Source organism: Neovison vison, chromosome 6 (assembly GCF_020171115.1).
Source record: "Neovison vison isolate M4711 chromosome 6, ASM_NN_V1, whole genome shotgun sequence".
Classification (NCBI taxonomy): Eukaryota; Metazoa; Chordata; class Mammalia; order Carnivora; family Mustelidae; genus Neogale; species Neogale vison.
Genome location: NC_058096.1, coordinates 95669869 through 95691322, shown reverse-complemented (window position 1 = coordinate 95691322; position 21454 = coordinate 95669869). Strand labels below are relative to the sequence as shown.

Below are 21454 nucleotides of genomic sequence, written 5' to 3'. Positions count from 1 at the left end.
GCATGAGAGGGGAGAAGGTCAGAGGGAGAAGCAGACCCCCCATGGAGCTGGGAGCCCAGTGCGGGACTTGATCCTGTGACTCCAGCATCATGACCTGAGCTGAAAGCAGTCACCTAATGAACTGAGCCACCCAGGCACCCACCTGTTTAAGTTTTTTAGAGTCCATTTTTTAAAATTATTATAGTCCCAATAATACAAGGATGTAATAGAGAGTATTAAAGGAGGGTGCCAGTGACTGCTGATGGTGAAGTTTGGAAACTTCAGCCCCGGACACAAAAGATTCTTCATCTTCTGCAACAAGATGTGAATTCTACACTGTTCTGTGCTCAAACTGAGAGAACCCTGGGCAGAGCAGCAAGGGCTGGGGGACCCTAAATGACTCTCTCATTCTCTTAATGTTTCTGAGAACCTTCTAGGTCCGGGCTCTAACTGGCCCCACCCCAGACTCTGTAATCTAGTCTCAGTAGTCAGACGGATCCTTCTAGAACCCCTGATCCTATCACTTCACTCATGGTCCATGGACTATCCTGAGCATTCCCCTATGGCGAGGCCCTTGCAGTGAGCTCCTCAGTCCATGATTCTAGAGCTGCATCCGCCAGGGATGGGTTTTTCCTTGTGGCCTCCACAGCGAGATGCAGCCAGTGGCCCTGATGAAGCTTTAAGCTATTTGGGGAAAGGAGCTGTTGTTTTAACCCTGTGGTGTGAATGGTGGCGCTTGGACATGGGTTCACTGGCAGAGAGGCACATCCTGAGTACTAGGCTCCCTGCAAATGCTGGCCGCCATTTTCCTCCTGTCCAGCAGCCCAGGCTCCAACTCTTGAGAAGCAAGATAAGCTTCAGTTCCTTCAGTTCCAGAGAGGGGGTCAATCTGCTCTCTCTGCCCCAGGAGCTTGGCAAATCCATCCCTCAAAATCTGACTGTCAAAACTTCCTCACAGTTCTTATGGCTGTGTTTATTGCCATTGTTACTAATTGTTTTGCCAGTAAGATTTTTTTTTCAAACCACTGATTTTCAATTAGCTTCTGGTGTTAATTTGTTTCATTTAGTGGGGAGGAGATTAAAATTAGTACCCTGTTAATCAACCCACCTATTGCCTATGGCAGCATCTATGAGGAAGCAAGTATTTCTTTGTATAAACGAGTCTTTTCAGTTTTGTGAGAACTTAAATATTCTCGTTAAAGTGGTGAGCTTCTTTATAACTTTCTAAATGTATAATAATTATAAAGGTGTAGGTGGTTCTTATTACAACCTATTTTTGTGGTAGAAAATTTGGCAAATACAGTTAAGCAATAAGAAAATTAAATTCATCTGTAGTCCCACTGCCCAGAGCTAACAGCTTTAACATTTGCTGTCTATCATTCCCCTTTGTTCGGCACATATATATTACTCTACTGTATTTCATTTTTAGGATCTTGCAGTTCTAGGAAGTTCTTCGTTATTTAAAAAATGTTACAAACATCATTCCCCTTTGTTCGACACATATATATTACTATACCGTATTTCTTTTTTAAAACATAATTGGAAGCCTGGTTGGCTCAGTGGGTTAAGCCACTGCCTTCGGCTCAGGTCATGATCTCAGGGTCCTGGGATCGAGTCCCGCCTCGGGCTCTCTGCTCAGCAGGGAGCCTGCTTCCTCCTCTCTCTCTCTCTGCCTGCCTCTCTGCCTACTTGTGATCTCTCTCTGTCAAATAAAAAAAAAAAAACAAAAAAAAACCATAATTGGAATCTTGCAATCCTAGGAAGTTCTTTATTATTTAAATAATGTTACATACTTCTGTGTCATCAAGTATTCTTCTATAACATTTAATGGCTGCATTGTATTATATCATGTGAATATGCTGTAATTCCTTTAACTGATACCTCACTGATAGGTTTTTCACTGATAGAAAAAAGTGGATATAGGGACACCTGGCTGGCTCAGCCAGTAGAGCTGACTCTTGATCTCAGGTTTGAGAGTCCAAGACCCATGTTGGCTGTGGAGATTACTTAAAAATAAAATCTTTAAGATAAATAAATAAATAACTGGATATATTTTCAAACTGTCTTAAAAAGGTATTTGTTCATGAACAATCATTTTCTACTTTGCCCCAATGGGAAACACAGCTAATATATTAGAAAAATACCACAAAAAAACCTCATGCTATTTTTATTAAGAAATGTTCTTGGGGTGCCTGGGTGGCTCAGTGGGTTAAAGCCTCTGTCTTCAGCTCAGGTCATGATCCCAGGGTCCTGGAATCAAGCCCCACATCGGGCTCTCTGCTCTGTGGGGAGAACGCTTCCTCCTCTCTCTCTGCCTGCCTCTCTGCCTACCTGCGATCTCTGTTAAATAAATAAATAAATAAAATCTTTTTAAAAAAAAATTTTTTTTAAATGTTCTTAAAAGATAATATTGGGGCCTAGAACACAGCCATTTTCTCACACACACACAAAAAAAGCTTCAATCCATTTTCCATCTGGGTTATTTTTGACTAGAAATAGAGAGACACATTTCAATGTGAAATCAATTCTAAATAGAGTCAACATCAGGGTACTGCACTGAATGTCGCAACTATGTACCGAACAGTTCATTAAGTCCTGGAAAATTATCCAACGGTACGGATGTAACCATCACTCAACAGAAACCATTATCCACCCAAGTACGGCTCAGAATCATGTCAAGCAATAGACATGAGGAATGGAAAGAACAAGAACTATTTTCTGCAGTTTTCCTCCTGTTCCACCGATGCATAAAAAATAAACCATTAAATAATTCCCATTATAAGCGCCTACATTAAATCAGACATGTTCTCCCTCACCTTAGTTCTCAAAAGAATATCCAGAGAATTTCACTTTTCTGTGCATTTTAACAGAAAACTGACAGGGAAAATAATTTATTACTAGAAATTAGCTCTTATAGACTTATTTAAATACTTATTCTACAAACAAGCTCTTAACTGATAACTTGTTAGACACATTGTGTCACCTCTTGTTTTGAAGTTAAAAGCAACGTCACAGAACTGTTTTTGCCAAGTTTTCAGCTGTTAGACCTGATCCCCATCAAAGGTATTATTATAACTGATGTATTGTCATGACTTGCACTGCCCGTCAGATTTGCTGCAGATTTTGCTCTGGGTCTTAGCAGCCAGCATCTGTGTGCAAACACCATTCTTTAAATCCATTTTTTTTTCCTTAAATCCATTTTAAAAGTTATTCTTCGATAGTCTGAAGGAGACATTATTTGAAGTGGAAATAAAATTTTGAGGTTATAAAGCTCTAAAAAATCCTAAGTGAGCCCATGGTGCCAAATCCATTTATTTTAAAGAATTTTTAGATAGTGGGAAAAGTGCAGACTAAAACTAAAATGAAATGTCCTTTTATCCTTGTAAAAATGGCTGAGCTTTTTCAGGAATTAATCATGTTGGGGATGACTGGAGAGAACAGGCACGGTCATGGCGTCTGTGTTGGAACAGCCTTTCTTGAAGTAAAATTTAATTCCAAAATTTTTCCTAGTAAAAGAGTCCTATAAATTCACAAAGTATTAGGCATGATGAATAAATTATGTTCATTGTAAAACTGTGCAGAATATTGAAAAACTGGAAACCATCCAAAAGGTCATAATAAAATACTTGGTTAAGGAAATTTCACATGATGGGAAATTTTGCAACCATTAAGAACAATGATGTCAATCCACATTTATTTAAATACAGAGAGGGTAACAGCAGAAGGATTTCCACACTGTTGGATTCAGTGGTCAATTCTCATTTGAATTTGACACAGTTCTCCTTGGCAAACTTAGTGTGGTTCCAAGATACAACACCCTTGCTTTTCTCCAGGCTCATTTGCTGTTCCTTCTTTTCCCTCCCACTAAAGCTCACCAGGTCCTCTTTTCTGTTAAACTCACTCCTTTGGTAAACCAGGGTAAAGTCCATGGCTTTATGAATACATATATAAAATAATTCTCAGATTTATACTCCAGCCAACTTGAGATTTATACTCTCCCCAACTCGAGATTCCTTTCTCCAGCTGCCTACTTTGCATTACCCTGTGAATGTTTAATGGAAGTCTCAACAGGTTCAACACTGAATTACTGGTCTTTTCCCACAAACTGGCACTACCCCCATTGTTATCTTTGATGCCTCACTTCTTTTCACATCATATACCTGCTCTGTCAGTACAACCTGTTGGCTCCACACCTTCCTTTCCACTGCCCAAGCCCCATCATCTCTCACTCAGATTACTGCAGGAGCTCCTAAGTGGTCTCGCTGTTATAGCCCTTGCCCCCACATTCTATTTTCAGTATAGCAGCCATATTTTCAAATGTAAAGTCAGATCCTATCACTCCAGAGTCTGTAATATGTCCCAGCTTCTCTCAGTGTAAAAGACGAAGTCCTTCTAAGGCCTAGTCCTCACTTCTATCTTCAATGTAACATAAGACTTTTTGATCTTCTTTGAACCATCAGGCATGTGAGAAAGGGCTTTAGGTCCCATTTAAAATCTAGCTTTGTTAGTAGTAGGTCTCCAAATTTTAGCTTCCCATCTACAAAATGGGAATCATGTACCATGTACCTCACAGGATTGAGATAGAAATGTTTTTTTACTCAAGGCCTTACATGAGTACAAGGATTTTTATTGTTTTCAAATGCGACCTCTAAAATTTATCTTGCTTTGCTTAAGAATTTGTTTCTAGTCCACTGTTTATATATGATCAAATAGGACAACATCTAGTTATGTGGCTTCTTTTTTGCCGGGCACTTCGGAGATATGAGTAGCCAGGTCATGTTCTCTTAAAGAACTAACCAGCTAGCTGTGGGACATAAACCTGTTAAAAACAAAAAGTGCATGAAGTATTGTAGGTGTTCTGATAAAGCAAATATGAGGTTCAGTGGGGGAGCAAAAGAAGAATGTCCAAATCTCTGAGGCCTGACAGAGAAAAATGGGAGCTGGGAGAAGGGGGAGCCATGAATCAAGGGGAAGCCTTGCACTGAATGCTGAAAGATAGGTGGGGTCAGGCCAACAGGAAGGGTGGAGGGGAAGGCTCCCGTACTTTTAAAGCACACCCAGTATTTATCACACTACTGCATTCTTTTTAAGGATGATGATTTATTCATTATTGACCTTACCCATTTAATTTAACTACCCAAAGAAGCTCCATGTCTTTTGTGTTTGTTTCTGTGCTCTAGAGTTTGGCATAGTTCTTGGCCCAAGAGAAGGAAGGGAGGGAGGGAAAGAGAAAGGGAAGAAAAAGGACTATTCCATTCTGGTTAAGAGCGTACGTTTGGGAGTCAAATGGTGGGGAGTCACAGATCTATAGCTTACCAGCTGGGTGACCTTGAACAAGTTACTTACCCTCTCTGTGCCTTAGTTCCCTTATTTGTAAAATGGAGATAATAATAGTTGCTTATTCATAACTTTGTTGAGACAGTTCTTGGAAAGGACTTGGCACTTTTGCTGGTACATGGTGTTTTGTGTGTGTGTGTGTATATTTTAAAAGATTTATTTATTTGAGAGAGAGAGAGGAGGAGAGACAAAAAAGAAGCCCCAAGGGGATTCTCCACTGAGCGTGGAGCCCAATACAGGGCTTGATCCCAGGACCCCGAGATCTTTACCTGAGCCAAAATCAAGAGTCAGATGCCCAACCAGATCACTCAGGTGCCCCCTGGGTGCTGACCCTTTGAATGCTAACCCTATCCTCCAAGTCTCATCCCCTTAGGCCAAATTCCAAGACTCTCTTGGAACTAAATTCAGGTATTTCTGCCTATCCAACAGTTAAAATTTTCAAGCATCATAACAGCTTAGACTTGTTTTGTTTTGCAAGGAAGGTTTTATACACACAGAGAGAGAGTTTTAATGGCTTCCTCTGATTTTCTTTAAAAAAAAAAAAAGGGACTTCTGGGGTTGAGAGCCTGAATTACATTACCTTAGAAACAATACTGCAGCAAATTTCTTTATCTCAGTAACTCATTTTGGAGCATACTTGTATTTCAGGGTTGTCCTTGGCTATCTTTCTGAACCAAGTGAAAACATTCAGGATCCAGTGAGTGACAAATTCTTCAAGGAGGTGTGGGTTGCAACAGCAGCTCGAAATGCTACAATTTATGATAAGGTGAGGTTTGCATATCTCCCCTCCCCTTTTTTAATTGAATCACATCACAAAAGCACGTTGTTATTGTTGCATATTACTGGAACAGAGTATTCTTAATGAGTGTAAAAAAACCAGTAATTTCCAAGTTGTAATAAAATACCTCTTTGTAGACCTTAAAAAACAGAGTCAAAAAGTATCATGGATTATGGTTTCGAAGAGCCATTAGCGATATTCTGATCTCTCATCTGACTCTGGGATCCCATCATGAGCATCCTTGGAAGGTGCTTACCCAACTTTTGGATGTGTCTAGTGACAGAGAAAAGAGGCAAATGTTATCCAAAAATGAGTCAGACCTGAGTTCGACCCAGCTCACCCAGCTGCTGGTGACAGAACTATGTATGTAGTGATTTGACTTTCTGAGCTCTCCTTTCTTCTATAAACTGGAAGGAGTATCCACCAGGGCGCTTATGATAATAAAGAGTAGGCTTTTAAATGTATTTAGCACATAGCATAGTAAATGGTATCCATCCTTATGATGGAACTTACTAATAAGGAAACACTTCTCTGTTGGGCAGCTCTAATTTTGGAAAGGGGTTTTAAAACAAGCTCCAAGTGTTAGGGAGGACAAATGTATCCTTTGGTAAGTTCTATCCATTGGTTATGATAAAGAATGTACAAGAGGTAGGAGTTGTGCAACAGGGGAGCAAATTATTTCTTGAAGTAGCCAGCTTTCTGTCCTAGAAATATTCGAGCTGAGATCTGCTGACCATCTGGCAGAAATTGGTTAAGAGTGTGTTACTGGTGCTTGCTTCGGCAGCACATATACTAAAAAAAAAAAAAAAGAGTGTGTTACTGTTCTTCATGACTTCTGGAGTCCCTTCCAGCTGGAAAATTCATCATTCCTAATGAAACATGACAGTCTATATAGCCTTATTTGATACTGAGGACTTAAGGCCACAGTCAAATAGGTCATGTGCATGGAGTCTTTTAAAATGTAATTTTAAAAATGCATAGCACAGCCTTGTTTTGATCCTCATGGTGGTGGTGGTGGGGGATGCAGTACAGGAAAGCGACTATAAAAAAACATTTTGGGAACAACAGGATGAATCTGAATATGGACCATATCTTAAATGACTTGGAATTGATTTTCTGAGGTATGAAAATGCTATCGTGATTATATAGGCACAATCATATTCTTAATACATGCTTAAGTATTTAGGAGGGAACTATTGTTATATAAGAAGCTCATTTTCAATTAGCACAATAAGTGTACAATTGGTACCTTTAAAGGTACAGATATGAACATTTTTGAAAAATGAAAAGTTAAGAAACAATATAATCTGCAATATTCCTCTTTGACCAGGACCTCCAGTGAAATTCTGAGAATTATTATCCAAAATCCTAACCTGAATGTGGACTAACATCAGTTGAATTCCCCTAACACTAGCTTGACTTTATCCTGAAGTCAGTGACTTGTGTAGATCAGATAGAAGGCTCTATCTAAGATTTTTTTCTTTTTGATGGAAGCAAATCTAGTCATCTCTTGGTAGCAAATAAGCAACTCTTCAGTCAGGTCTGTGGCCTAAAACTACTACGTGTTTCATAAAGCAAAGATTTTGTCTGTCAGAATGTGTATTTTCCATAAAGGGGATATCTTTTAAACTCACGACCTCATTTCTTCCTATTTGTGTTTTAATCAGGTGTTCCGGTGCCTTCCCAATGATGAAGTACACAATTTAATTCAATTGAGAGACTTTATAACCAAGCCTGTCTTAGCAAGGGAAGATCCCATTAGAGCTGAGGAAGAACTGAAAAAGATCCGTGGGTTCTTAGTGCAATTCCCTTTTTATTTCCTGTCTGAAGAAAGCCTCCTGCCTTCTGTTGGAACCAAAGAAGCCATAGTGCCCACAGAGGTTTGGACTTAAGGGAGATACTCATTTGCAGCTCAAGGACTTCCACCTTGAAAAGTACACTGCACACTGTGACTTTAGGGAGATCATCACAGTCGCAGCTAGCCCTGGTATACCCTGGGATCTGCCGCAGGGACCCTCTGAATTGGCTGGGCAGGGCTGAGGTCCTACTGATCGAAGGACGCTGAACATCAGGTGGGCTTTCTAACTCCTCCTGCTTAACCCTCTGAAGAAGGGACTGTATTCTTATTGGTAGCATATACTCAACAACAAATTCCATGGTGTACACCACAGTGCTCTTCCTTTTCTAACAAGAATTTACCTGTGCCTGTGATCTAGGTTGCCAAAAATTGTTGAAACCTCCTTGTTCTTCTCTGACCCCCATTATGCAGCAATGACTGCTGGCCCTGCCCTCATTTCCTAGTACATACACACACAGTTTGAGACATTGTTTATTCCTAGAAGATGTTGTGATGCTGCTTTCAGGTTCTTCAAGGTGACAGGGGAATGCCCCTGCCCATCTGGTCCTGAAGTAGGAGTATTCAGTCAGGCAAGGATGGGGTCCTTATCCCTTTTCAGTGACTGAAAGGACACGGTAGACATTATGTACACAGCAGCCCACATTAGGTTCTTCTGATAACATTGACACTATAGATCTTAACACCACAGAACAATAGGAAGGAATTAAATTTGGTTATTGAGGCAGAGATTTTACTTTGCCTTCAAAGGCAATGACTAGATACGGTCTTTTGATAGGGCCCACCTGATCAAATCTGAAAACAGGTATAAGATATTTCATTCCATAGCAGCTGATAAAACTCAGAGGCAGAGCACACAGCCTTCAGAAGCCTCCAAGGTAGCCATGGGGATCTGATCCAGACAAGAAAAGAAGATTCCTTATAGTCCTGGAAAATTTCCTATCATCTTTAGCTGCTGGATTGATTGAAATTAGAATTTTTTCCATTTGAAAATTGCAATGTATCTTTTAAGAGAACCAGATGCTTCATAACTCATACCAAATTAGTAAGTAGAAGCCTAACCTTGACATTCAGCTCCCCCAGCTATGTTACCTTCTTAAAGAAAAATTGATTGCAAAATACTTGCTACTTAACCTGTGTTATTGTATTATTAAATACGCATTGACATTCCACCCCGCTTCCAAAGAGGTTAGGATATTCGTTAATTCACATTGTCCTAGTCTGTGAATTTTTCTAGAAATCCATTTTTCCTCTTTGAATGGTAATATACCCTTTGGTACACCCTAGCTCTTATGTTACTAAGCAGAACTATTCTTACAGCCTGAAGAGCTGATGTGGGTTCCCAAAAGGCCTGTGCCCATAAAACGTGATGTATGTGCATTGATCACACATGAATGGATTACCAGAACAGATCTCACTGGAGTCATTCTTCAAAAAAAAGTGAGGATCCAATCCCTGTTTTCATGGAGCTAGAAAAATGTTATGCAGGAGTACAAAGTCAGTAATCTGGGTGAGTAGGACAGCGTGTCACACTCAGGAGAGGATTTCACAACTAGAGAACATTTCACAAATGAGGTGGGGCTATGCTTTATGAATAAATAATTTCTCAGATGGCTGGAGGTGGTATAAAATGAGTTCATTCTACAGCAGCTGTAAATAAGGCATTTGCTATTTATGAAGTTTAGATTGACATTTAAAATGTTGAGTGGATGTGGACTACCTAAGGATTCCTTATAGTTTACTTTTCCATATTTTTTAAACTGTACGACAGTCAACACTGGTTTTTGATTTTGTGCAAAATGCTCTTGACACCATGAAAAATAAAAGCCTAAAAGTTCCCCTTCTCTTAAAAAAAAAATCACTTAACCCAGCCTCTCCCCATTTTATAGATGAGGAAACTGAGGCCCAGATTGGTTGAAGGACTCCCTTGAGTTCACGCAACTATGAGATAGTAGAGGGAGGACTGGTGAAATTGTGCTGGTCCCTCTGTGGCCTCCCCCTTGATGTCATCAGTATCCACAAGTGAGGAGAGGCAGCAAACAGATTTAAGGCAGAATGTCTCTCAGCTGCTTCAAACACCGTGGTGTCATGTACTTAAGTGTTCCGTCTCCCCCTGTTTGAATGTAAGCTCCACGGGCAGGGACTTTGCCATGTTTTGTTCATAGTGTGTCCTCACATCCTGGAACGGTAGGTACCTGGCACAGTGGAGGTGCTCAGTAACTGTTCGGTGGGTGAATAAACGAGGTGGAGGACAGAGTTAATGAAATAACAAACTTACATCGTCTCAGGCAAGAAATCTTACTGTTGGTTTCTGGGGCAAGTTTCCTTTCTACTGCATCTTCTCAAAGGCAAGACATTCTTCTGTAAAGATGAGAGGCTGCCACTTTACTTGGGTGGATTTTCTGGAAGATTCTGTGTAATGATTGCCTATTTGCAATAGCAGCTTAGGTAGGGCAGCATTCTGCAAAAGTTACATGGGGTGTGGGCACAAGGTGTACTGCATGGCCTAATTATGGCATTTTAACACCACTACTACCTAATAGTAGAAGTTCAAATAACTTATCTTTAAGATTGCAATATCTGCTATCAACTTCAAAATGCAAATGATTCAAAGCCCCCTGAAAAGCTATTATGAATCTGTTCCACATTTTAAATTGACTTTGATCTTCTAAAATGCCCTTTAATGCTGTACCCCATACTCTGATAATCTCTAATACTTTGTTTTCAAGGAGGAAAAATTCTATGATTATACAAAATGACTGGCAGAAAGTAGACTAGCTACTCAGACTACTCAGACTGTCCAAGCCTACTCCTTGGAGGGTACTGGTCTGGTGCAGGCATTTGCTTGGTATCAAGTGTGCACTTGGTGATTTGCCCTTCCCTTGGGACGGTCTTTATTCTCAACTCTAAGGCATCACCCAGAGGCTTGGAGAGGCAGGCGGTCATTAGATAGTTGAGTGGCATATGGTAAAACAAAATACTGGTTTTCTTTTAGTACACCCTTTGGAAGAAAATTTCATTTGTAGGTAGTCAAAAACATGAGCAGTTCACATCTTGTGTACTAACGTAGAAAAATGTAATACATCATGAATGAATAGTCTCCCAGATGAAAACAGCAGGCTGAGAAGCCTTTCTGCAGATGCCAGCCTATAGGTGGACCAGATCTGTATTCTCATCAAGAACCACCTGTTCCTCCTCCTGCATCTCCTCACCCCTTGTTCCTTCAGCCTCTGTCCCCAAGTAGAGGACCTCTTTATTACGTTAACCATTTCAGAGAACAAGAAAAGAGTTTCTGGAAAAAAAAAAATGAGGTCTATAAACAAATCTTCCATTTAACTTACCCTTTTAAGTGACTGACAAAATATTATTATTTTTTAACAGAGGTAATCATCTTATTAACCTCCCTGATCTGATAAGGCACTTGAGCATTTTCTGAGTCTGTCACCCTCTGTAGCAGGGACAAAGAGGATCCTTCATGTCTCCTCATCCCTCTCTACAGTCTCTTATATAAAATGAGCAAATGCTAAAGGACTTTAAGTGTGCTTAGGAATACACTTGTATTACCCCAGAAGATCTTCTGAGGCCAATTACTACTGACAGTTTGGAGGTTTAAAATGGATGGGCCTTGAGAATCTTGAATCTAGAAATGCACTAGAAAAGGAATTCATCATCAGCATCTCTCAGAAATTTGCAGGTGAAAGTCAGTGAATTTGCATTATTCTTAGGGGGGTGGGCAGGTACCATAAAATGATTCCTAATGGCATTTAATTCACATGTGAAATAGTACTGACTGACTTGAGATTGGAAGCATTCACTAAAAGAAGTGAATGTTTTATGACTTAATTTCTTATAGGTTGTTTTATTTTTCCCTTATATTATTGTTACTTTTAAGCTTAGAAATAGTAATCAAACATAAGATAAATGAAAATTTGTCATGCTGACAATTTGGAAGTTGTAAAGTCAGAGAGACTAGGATGGCAATCCAACCAAAATACAGGCTTAACTACTCTCTTCTATCCCCAAGCAGCTATAACCGTCCACTTTATTCTTGATAAATGTATGTAAGTGAATGTCACCCTAATTCTGCCAGACACTAGGAAATAGAACATCATGCCCCCTTAATGTTGATCTACTTGGATTCTTCACACAAAATAGTTTGGGCCAAAGGCACTGCATTCTCCTAAACCACTCTAAAACTTCATACTGAAGTACTGCCGTTGGAGCACATGTCATGACACAAAAAACAAATACTTGGCAAGGAATATGGATTCAGAGTATTTCAATATTCTGGACAGAACTCACGCTCCGAGCCTCACCTCTACTGCAGCACTTGGCACACCAAGGCTGGACCTCCTGTTTTTGTAAATAAAGTTTTATTTGAACACAGCCATGTCCATTCATTTACATGCATTCATGACCAAATGATTTGCAAATGCTAAAATATTCACCATATTTAAGAAAAGCCTACTGCTCATTCCTCTAGAGAGAGCAGAGAATGTCCAGAGTACCTCAACCAAACCGAGTTGGAGGAATTATAATCTCTTCGCTAACAAGGTTTTCAAGTCTTGCTGTCCCAGAGTCCAGCATTCTACAATGGATTTATTTTTAAGAACAAGGTCGTTTCAGGAGTAAAATCACATGGTTTTGGTTCTGAAAAGAGATCTTATCAGCTAAAGCAGGCTTCTCCCAGCTGAGCACTCATAGGCGTACATGACTGACAACGTGTGTAACTAAAACGTTAAAAAAGAAAAAAAATGAGGATGGATTGGTTGAAGCATCTGTATTTAGAATGAGAACTCTGAACTCAGAAGACTCAGTTTCCTGTGAACTTTCCATCTGTGAAGCATTGGAAATGATCCATGTATCCATTCTCTGCCTCACAATCAATGCTCTCTGTGCCTGGTTCCCTAACTGCTTTTTTTTTCAATGTAAATATTCATTAAATAATTAAAAGTGTGAAATGAGCAGTGTCCCTTTATCCTAAAAACAGTTTCCTGTTCCACACCAGGATCTTGAGAGCCATAGTGCTGCATGTCTGGACCTGAGACACACCTGTGTGTCTGTGGAGCCCCACCCCACACCCCAGTCGTGAGCCCCCACACAGGTCAGCCTCAGAGTCTCAGCATCCTGTGCTTCTCCCAGACCTCTGTTACCTGTGGGGTGTGACGATAGAGAGAGGTGGCGAATTTCTTGTAAAAGACTGAGACCACTTCCAGTGAGCACATACTGAGCAAGGCCAGTGGGGATGCTGGGACGCATCAGTGAACAAAGACCAGGTGACCCTTCATGGGGCCCACATTCTAGTGAATTGAGAGTGCAAAGTTCCCTTCTTAAAATAAGAAAGTGCCTGAAATGAGATATTTGGGTGCAAGTATGGGAATTACCAAGCTGGAGAAAACAACAAATGACTAGAGTGAAATAGAATAAATACCAGTCTTTGAGGACACCAGAGTAGGAACCGGGAAAACAACCATATTACTACTACCAATAACAGTAAGAGCTATCACGAGTAACTTTGTTGGCCAGGACCTCTTCTAAGCACGTTACACATTTCAGCTCATTCAATTGCTCTGGAGCTTCACACTCAGGAATGGTCATAGTCTTGAGACTGTTCTTTACTCCCTCTTCAAGGCTCCAGGGGCTCACATAAAACCCTCAGGTATATGAGGTGTGGGACTGAACAGCAAAATACCAGTGGAAAAAGCATGGGTTTCAGCATTCAAGAGAGCTCACCCCAGATTTCCACCCTGCTACTTGCCAGCCATGGGACTCTGCCAGCAAATAATCCAGAAGTCTTCAAATGTGGCAATAAAGCCTCACTCATGAAGGCTAAAGAGATGCACAGGTAAAAACACAATGCCTTGCACACAGTAGGTATTTCTATCAAACTACAGCAGATGCCTTTCATCTACTCTCTGAAAGTGAGACAGGCCATCTAGAATAGAGAGGACAACACACCTCACACCCAACCCCGTGGTCTAGACTTTTTCGCACTTCCAGAAGGCCATAAAATGACAGGGATTTCCAGATGGTAACTAGACCATCTTGAGGATCTTTTTATAATGTGTAAAAATGTGGAGTCACTATGATGTATATCTGAAAGTAATAAGATATATGTCAACTATACTTCAGTTAAAAAAACTGAAAATAAAAATAATAGTAATTTCCAAGTGGAGGTTCTAAGCTGGAGGGAGGGCAGAGAGGGGTGTCTAAGGGGAGGAAATAAAAGGTGGTTTTCTCCAAATTCCTATTATGCTTACATTGTTGGCTTCCTACACTACAGAAATGTACCAAAAGTCACAGGCTGATGACCCATAGGCCAAAGAGAGAGAGTGTATTTCTTAAATTCGTTTCCACTTTTATTTGGGAAATAATGGTCTCAATTTTTCTAAATCTTTCTATCATCTGAGGCAGAGGTTTTAAGACTCATAGGCATATTTATTTGGACCATATAACATTGTTTAACATTGTGAATTCATTGCTAAACATAAAAATTGAGAGATTTTACATGACATTTAAGGTTTCTGACTTTTACACAACATCAGAATGTCTAGGAACAATGGGACACATGGTATCAATTTCTGTTGGAGCTGAACAGCTATCCCTTTAAGATGAGGCATGTGCTGTCTAGGTCCCCACGGTCCCCATCATGCCCTACTGTTAAACCAGGGTGGGCCTTATGACTTGCTCTGACCAATAGAACATGGCAGCAATGAAACTGCACAACTTACAAACTTCCACTCTAATTCTTAAATGCTGTCACCAAGTGATGAGAGACCAAACTAAAAGAGAGGACCAGATGACAGCCAGCACCAACTACCTGACATGGGTGTAAGGCCATGCTAGATCACCCTGACCCAGTCCAACTGCCAAAGAAACTAGCAGCAGGACCACCCAGCTGAGCCCAGCCCAAATGGCTGACCCACAGAATTATAAGCAAATGGAACAGTCACTGTCATAAGCCCTTAAGTTCTGGGTTGGTTTGTGACACAGCAACAGACAATTGACAGAGTCAAGCTTCTTCAGGGTGTTCTGTTGCTCCTTTTTCACATTCTAGCTGCTCTATGACCTTCTGCCATTTGGTTTCCAGCCCCTCCACCTAGACTGACTGACTTATGCTTCTTCCACACTGTAACATACCTACAGAAAATGCCAATGTGATAAATAGGCAGCTTGATGTTTTTTCAGGAATTTAACATACAGAGCTCAGCAACACCCAGATCAAGAAAGGGAAGCTCCCTTCTCTCCCCTCCCCTTCCAGTCACTATCAATTCCCTGACTTCTTGAAACACAGATTCCTTTTGCCTATTTTTATTTTTGTACCTCACTGGCTTTTTCAACAAGGACATTCGGTGTTTATCTCACTAGATAAAGCTTTCCTTGGCTTCCAGGTGACTGGTTACTTTAAAATCATTGTGGGGCACCTGGGTGGCTCAGTGGGTTAAAGTTTCTGCTTTCAGCTCAGGTCATGATCTCAGGGTCCTGGGATTGAGCCCTGCATCGGGCTCTCTGCTCAGCAGGGAGCCTGCTTCCCTTCCTCTCTCTCTGCCTGCTTCTCTGCCTACCTGTGATCTCTGTCTGTCAAATAAATAAAATCTTAAAAAAGAAAAAATCATTGTGGCTCCCCTTTCATGATCACAGGTTCTGGCTCAAGCTCCTGGGTCTTCTCATTCTGCACAATGCTCAGGTGATCCCACCCCAGGTCCTGGCTGGAGCTCCCCCATCTTCTTACTCTACACAATGCTCAGGTGATCCCACCAACTACCAGCTGTGTGCTCACCTGCAATCTGGTTTACTTAGAACTCTAAGGAAGCGCATGTGGAGGAGAGGCCCCTGAAGTAAGGTGGGGCCAGGCAAAGCCACTCGATAATAGATTAAAGAGGGAGTTACCACTGAATGCAGCAGGGTCAGATACTGCTTAGATCCCTGAAGGCTCAGGAGGCAGCCATCCTTATCCTCAAGCTTCCATTTCTCATTGGTTGAACCTTGCCCCCGGCAGGGTCACATCCTGGGCATTTCGGGAACTTCCTGCAGGCAGGCTCAGCAAGCTGTGTGGGCCAGAGACAGCCAGTGGAGAAGCAGCCAGAAGCCCATGAGGCAAAGTTGCAACATAGGGAACCTCAACTGTGGCTGCAGGGGAGCTCAGAGGCAAGCAGTGGCCATAGAGGGTGAGGCATCAACAGCACTCTAGCATATACTTCTGATTTTTCATGATGTTATTTTTACCCTGTTTAGAGTTACATAACTTCCCTGAAGGCAGGCCCTGTCCAACTTTTTAAATACTCTGCATTTGTCTTATCACCATGCAGAGCACTTTGTTCAGATTATGGGCAAGGTGGACTGAAAAGTTGCCGTCTCCACCCTCTACCCCCAAATCTATCTGTGCTCTGATACATGGGATGCTTTGGGTGAATTCAGAAAGTGCAGAGGAGAACCCAAAAAAATGAGCTGTTTTTGTGTTAAAGTGGTGTGGTAAGAGTTGGATTTCTAAATTTTTCTTTAGTTTGTTAAATCTCAGGCACTTTTAAAAAAAATAATATATAAAAATTTAAAAATATAGTTAGTTAAAGCTGTCATAATGGAACTTTTATTTTATTTTTTTTAAATATTTTATTTATTTATTTGACAGAGAGAGATCACAAGTAGACAGAGAGGCAGGCAGAGAGAGAGGAAGGGAAGCAGGCTCCCTGCTGAGCAGAGAGCCCGATGCAGGGCTCAATCCCAGGACCCTGAGATCATGACCTGAGCTGAAAGCAGAAGCTTTAACCCACTGAGCCACCCAGGTGCCCATAATGGAACTTTCAAATATGAGGTCAAAATATCATTTGAAAGATCATGTAAAATTAAAATTCAATAGTTTTCCTCATGATATTTGGCTATTCACTAGTTGGACAGTCGCCCAAAGGACTTAGTTCAGAATTGCACCAGATAAGTCAGTAGGCAAACACTTGGTGACTTGTGAAAAACAACAAATGGAGTACCTTTCAAATGTCTTTTAAAATAAAGACATATTTCTGGACTCTTTTTCATAACCCTTCTTCTTTTTTAAGAAATTTAAAATTCATTCCTAGATAAAGACACAGGGACCTCAAAGTGAAGTGAAAATCTGGAAGTTCCTGACTTACATCAGCTTTCCCTCACCAGGCTAATTAGCCACTTTTCTGACTAGAACAACCCAGCTCTATCAGTCCACTCTTTGTTTTGGAATGGGTCTGAGGGGTGACTGGATGCAACTCCTTTTTTTTAAATAACTCCTTCGTTTGGCCCCCTCTTTTTAGTCTGGGTTTTTGGAGAAGGGAGCTAAGATGGTGGCATAGTAAGAAAACCCTAGACTCCTCTCATCCCATAGTTACAAACTAGATAACTATAAAATCATCTTAAATACCCCAGAAATCGACCTGAAGATTGACAAACAAACTACCCAACTAAGGGGAGAAAAAAAGCCACATAATGAAAGGTAGGAAGTATGGAGACACAGTTTGGGGGAGAAATGGATCACTGGTGCTGCAGAGGGGAGGAAGCTGTCATTTCAGAGAAACGCAGAAAAGACAGAATGAGAAGAGCACATGGGAGCACACAAGGTTTTTGTGAGTTCTTGGAAGCAGTGGGGCTCAAAGACTGGAGCTTTAGAGGTCCATGGGCTTGGCTGGGATAGAGTCCTGAGGGCACTGCCCTGCTCCAGCAGAGAAGACAGGCAAACAACCTGAGGGCAGACAGCATGGAAACAGTGATCTGAGGAAAACCTGGGACACACAGAGGAGAGATGATTCACTCTTCCTGGAGTGCATCCCTGAGAGGTCCCTAGGTGCCTCTCCCGGGACAAAGAAGCTGGCTGGCACCATTTCCCTTCCCCATCCCTCAGCATAGGCACAGAGCCACCTGCAACTGCTCTTCTTGTTCAAGCTTGCCTCAACTCCAGTGTGGTGGGTCCCTTCCCCAGAAGACCAGCAGAAACCCTGCCCACACCATGTCTCCTGCCCAGAGAGTTCTGCAAGGATTCATCTGTAGTGGAGGTGGTATCAGGTCTCATGTAATGAGCAGACCAGAGCACACTTAGTTAAAACTGGCCACACTTTGGCCAAGGACCAAACACTGCCCACTACAGGCAAGGAGGGCCTCTGCAGATAATTGGCCTGAAGGCCAGAGCAGCCAAAACACAGCAGCAGAGTGCACGCAGCACACACTGGAGATACTTCCTGAAGCACCAGGTCCTGGACAGTATCTAACCTTTTCTTCATAGAGCCATTACTTTCAGGAGCAAGGAAACATAACAGGTTTTTCTAACACAGAGAAGACCGAGGATTAGATAAAATGCCAGGATGGAGGACCTCATCCCAAATGATAAGAAAGACCATGGCTAGAGATCCAACCATAACAGATACAAGTAATGTGTCTGCTGAGAATTTAAAACAATAATCATAAGGATATTCGCTGGGCTTGAGAAAAGAATGGAAGACTTCAAGGAGACCCTCACCACAGAGAAAGAAGAATTTTATGAGAATCAGAAAGGTAAAATACAGTAACTGAGATTGGAAACAGGCTTGATGCAATGAACACAAGGCTGGAAGAAGAGTAACAAATAAGGGAGGTAGAAGACAAAATAATGGAAAATAATGAAGCTGAACAAAAGAGAGAAAGAAGAATTATAAAACACAGAATGGACTTCGGGAACTCAGTGACTCCATCAAATGCAGTAACATTCATATCACAGGAGTGTCAGAAGAAGAAGAGAAGAGATGGCAGAAAATTTATTTGAGGAAATAACAGCTGAAAACTTCCCTAATCTGGGGAAGGAAATAGACATCAGATCCAGGAGGCACAGAGAACTCCCAACAAAATAAAAAACAGGCCAACATGAGGACATATTGTAATTAAATTTGCAAAATATAGTGATCGAAAAAAAAAAAATCCTAAAAGCAGCGAGACCAAAGAACTAACTTACAAGGGAAGACACACAAGGCTAGCTGAAGATCTCTCCACAGAAACTTGGCAAGCCAGAAGACAGTGGCATTATATATTTAACATGCTGAATGGGAAAATCTGTAGTGAAGAATACTCTATCCAGCAAGGCTATCATTCAGAATAGAAGGAGAGATAAAAAGTTTCCCAAACAAAAATTAAAGGAGTCTGTGACACTGAAACAAGCTCTGCAAGACATATTAAAGGGGACTTTTTGAGTGGAAAGGAAAAACCAAAAGTAACAAAGTCAAGAAAGGAACAGAGAAAATTGCCAGAAACAATGACAAAACAAGTAATAAAATGGTATTAAATACATATCTATCAATAATTACTCTTAAGATAAATGTACTAAATGCTCCAATCAAAAGACACAGAGTGTCAGAATAGATTAAAAAAACAAGGCCCATCTATATGCTGTCTACAAGAGACTCATTTTAGACCTAAAGATACCTGCAGATTAAAAGTGGGGGGGGGCGGCAGAGGAATATTTATCATGCACATGGATAGCAAAAGAAAGTTGAAGGAACAAAACTTATATTAGACAAACTAAATTTTATATTTTTATTTTTTAAAAAGATTTTATTTATTTATTTGACAGAGGAAAAAAAGCAAGTGCACAAGCAGGGGGAGTGGCAAGCAGAGGGAGAAGCAGGGAGCCTGGCTGGATCCCAGAACCCTAGGATCATGACCTGAGTCAGAGGGAGACACTTAACCAACTGAGCCACCCAGGGGCACTGACAGACTAGATTTTAATCCAAAGGCTGTAACAAGAGATGAAGAAGGGCACTATATCACCATAAAGGGGAAAATCCAACACGAAGATCTAATAATTACAAATCTTTATGCACCCAACATGGGAGCACCCAAATATATAAAACAATTAATAACAAACATAAAGGAACTCATTGATAATCATTCAATGATGGTAGGGGACTTTAACATCCCACTTACATCAATGGACCATCTAAGCAGAAAATCAACAAGGAAACAATGGCTTTGATGACACACTGGACCAGATGGACTTAACAGATAAATTCAGAACATTCCATCCTAAAGCAGCAGAATACATACTCTTTTCAGGTGTACATGGGACATTCTCCAGAATAGATCACATGCTAGGTCACAAACCAGACCTCAACAAGTACAATAAGACTGAGATCATACCATGCATATTTTCTGACCACAATGCTCTGAAACGAAGTCAACACAGAAAAAATTTGGAAAGACCACAAATATATCAAGGTTAAACATACTACTAAAGAATGAATGGGTCAATGAAAATGAAAACACAACAGTTCAAAAACCTCTAGGTGCAATAAAAGCTATTCAAAGAGGGCAGGTTATAGCAATACAGGCCTATCTCAAGAAACAAGAAAAATCTGAAATGAACAGCCTAACCTTACACTTCAAAGAGCTAGAAAAAGAACAATAAAATCTAAAGCCAGCAAAAGGAAAGAAATAAAAAAGGGAACAGAAATAAATGATACAGAAACTAAAAAACGACAGAACAGATCAATGTATCCAGAGGCTGGTCCTTTGAAAAAATTAATAAAATTGACAACCCCCTAGCCAGACTATTAAAAAGAAAAGGACCCAAATAAATAAAATCACAAATGAGAGAGGAGAAATAACTATACCACAAAAATACAAACAATTATAAGAGAATATTATAAAAAATTATATGTCAACAAATTGGATACCCTGGAAAAAATGGATAAACTCCTAGAAACATATAGACTTCCAAAAGTGAAACAGGGAGAAATAGAAAACATGAACAGACTGATAACCAGCAAAGAAATTGAATCTGTAATCAGAAATCTCCCAACAAACAAGAGTCCAGGGCCAGATGGCTTCACCGGCGAATTCTACCAAACATTTAAAGAAGAGTTAATACCTATTCTTCTCAAAGTATTCCAAAAAACAGAAACAAAAGGGGGCACCTGCGTGGCTCAGTGGGTTAAAGACTCTGCCTTTGGCTCAGGTCATGATCTCAGGTCCTGGGAGCAAACTCCGCATCGGGTTCTTTGCTCAGGAGGGAGCCTGCTTCCTCCTCTCTGCCTGCCTCTCTGCCTTCTTGTGATCTCTCTCTCTCTGTCAAATAAATAAATAAAATCTTAAAAAAAAAAAAAAAGAAAAAAAGAAACAAAAGGAAAACTCCCAAATTCATCCACAAGGCCAGCATTATCCTGATACCAAAACCGAATACTCCACTAAAAAAGAGTACTACAGGCAGATACCCTAATGAACATGGATACAAAAATCCTCAATAAAATACGAGCAAACCAAGTCCAAAGCACATTAAAAGAATGACCATGACCAAGTAGGATTTATTCCTGGGCTCTAAGGGTGGTCCATTATTCACAAGTCAACCAACATGATAGACCACATTAATAAAAGAAAGGTTAAGAACCATATGATCCTTTCAGTAGATGCAGAAAAAGCATTTGACAAAGTATAACATCCATTCATGATAAAAACCCTCAATAAAGTAGGGTTAGAGGGAACGTACCTCAACATAATAAAACTGGAATTTAAAAGACACATGA

At 40.6% G+C, this 21454-nt stretch overlaps 1 protein-coding gene across 7 annotated transcripts in view; it reads left to right on the top strand.

Annotated features, from left to right (window-relative positions):
* The window catches only part of PLD1 (phospholipase D1), a 198189-nt gene extending 185276 nt beyond the window's left edge, over positions 1-12913 (top strand). For all 7 annotated transcript variants that reach the window (XM_044251797.1, XM_044251795.1, XM_044251796.1 and 4 more), the window contains 2 exons: positions 5965-6082; positions 7762-12913. In XM_044251797.1, coding sequence (XP_044107732.1) covers positions 5965-6082; positions 7762-7986 — 343 coding nt within the window. In that variant the 3' untranslated portion in view covers positions 7987-12913. The remainder of the gene's footprint in view (positions 1-5964; positions 6083-7761) is intronic.
* The last annotated feature ends 8541 nt before the right edge of the window (positions 12914-21454 follow it).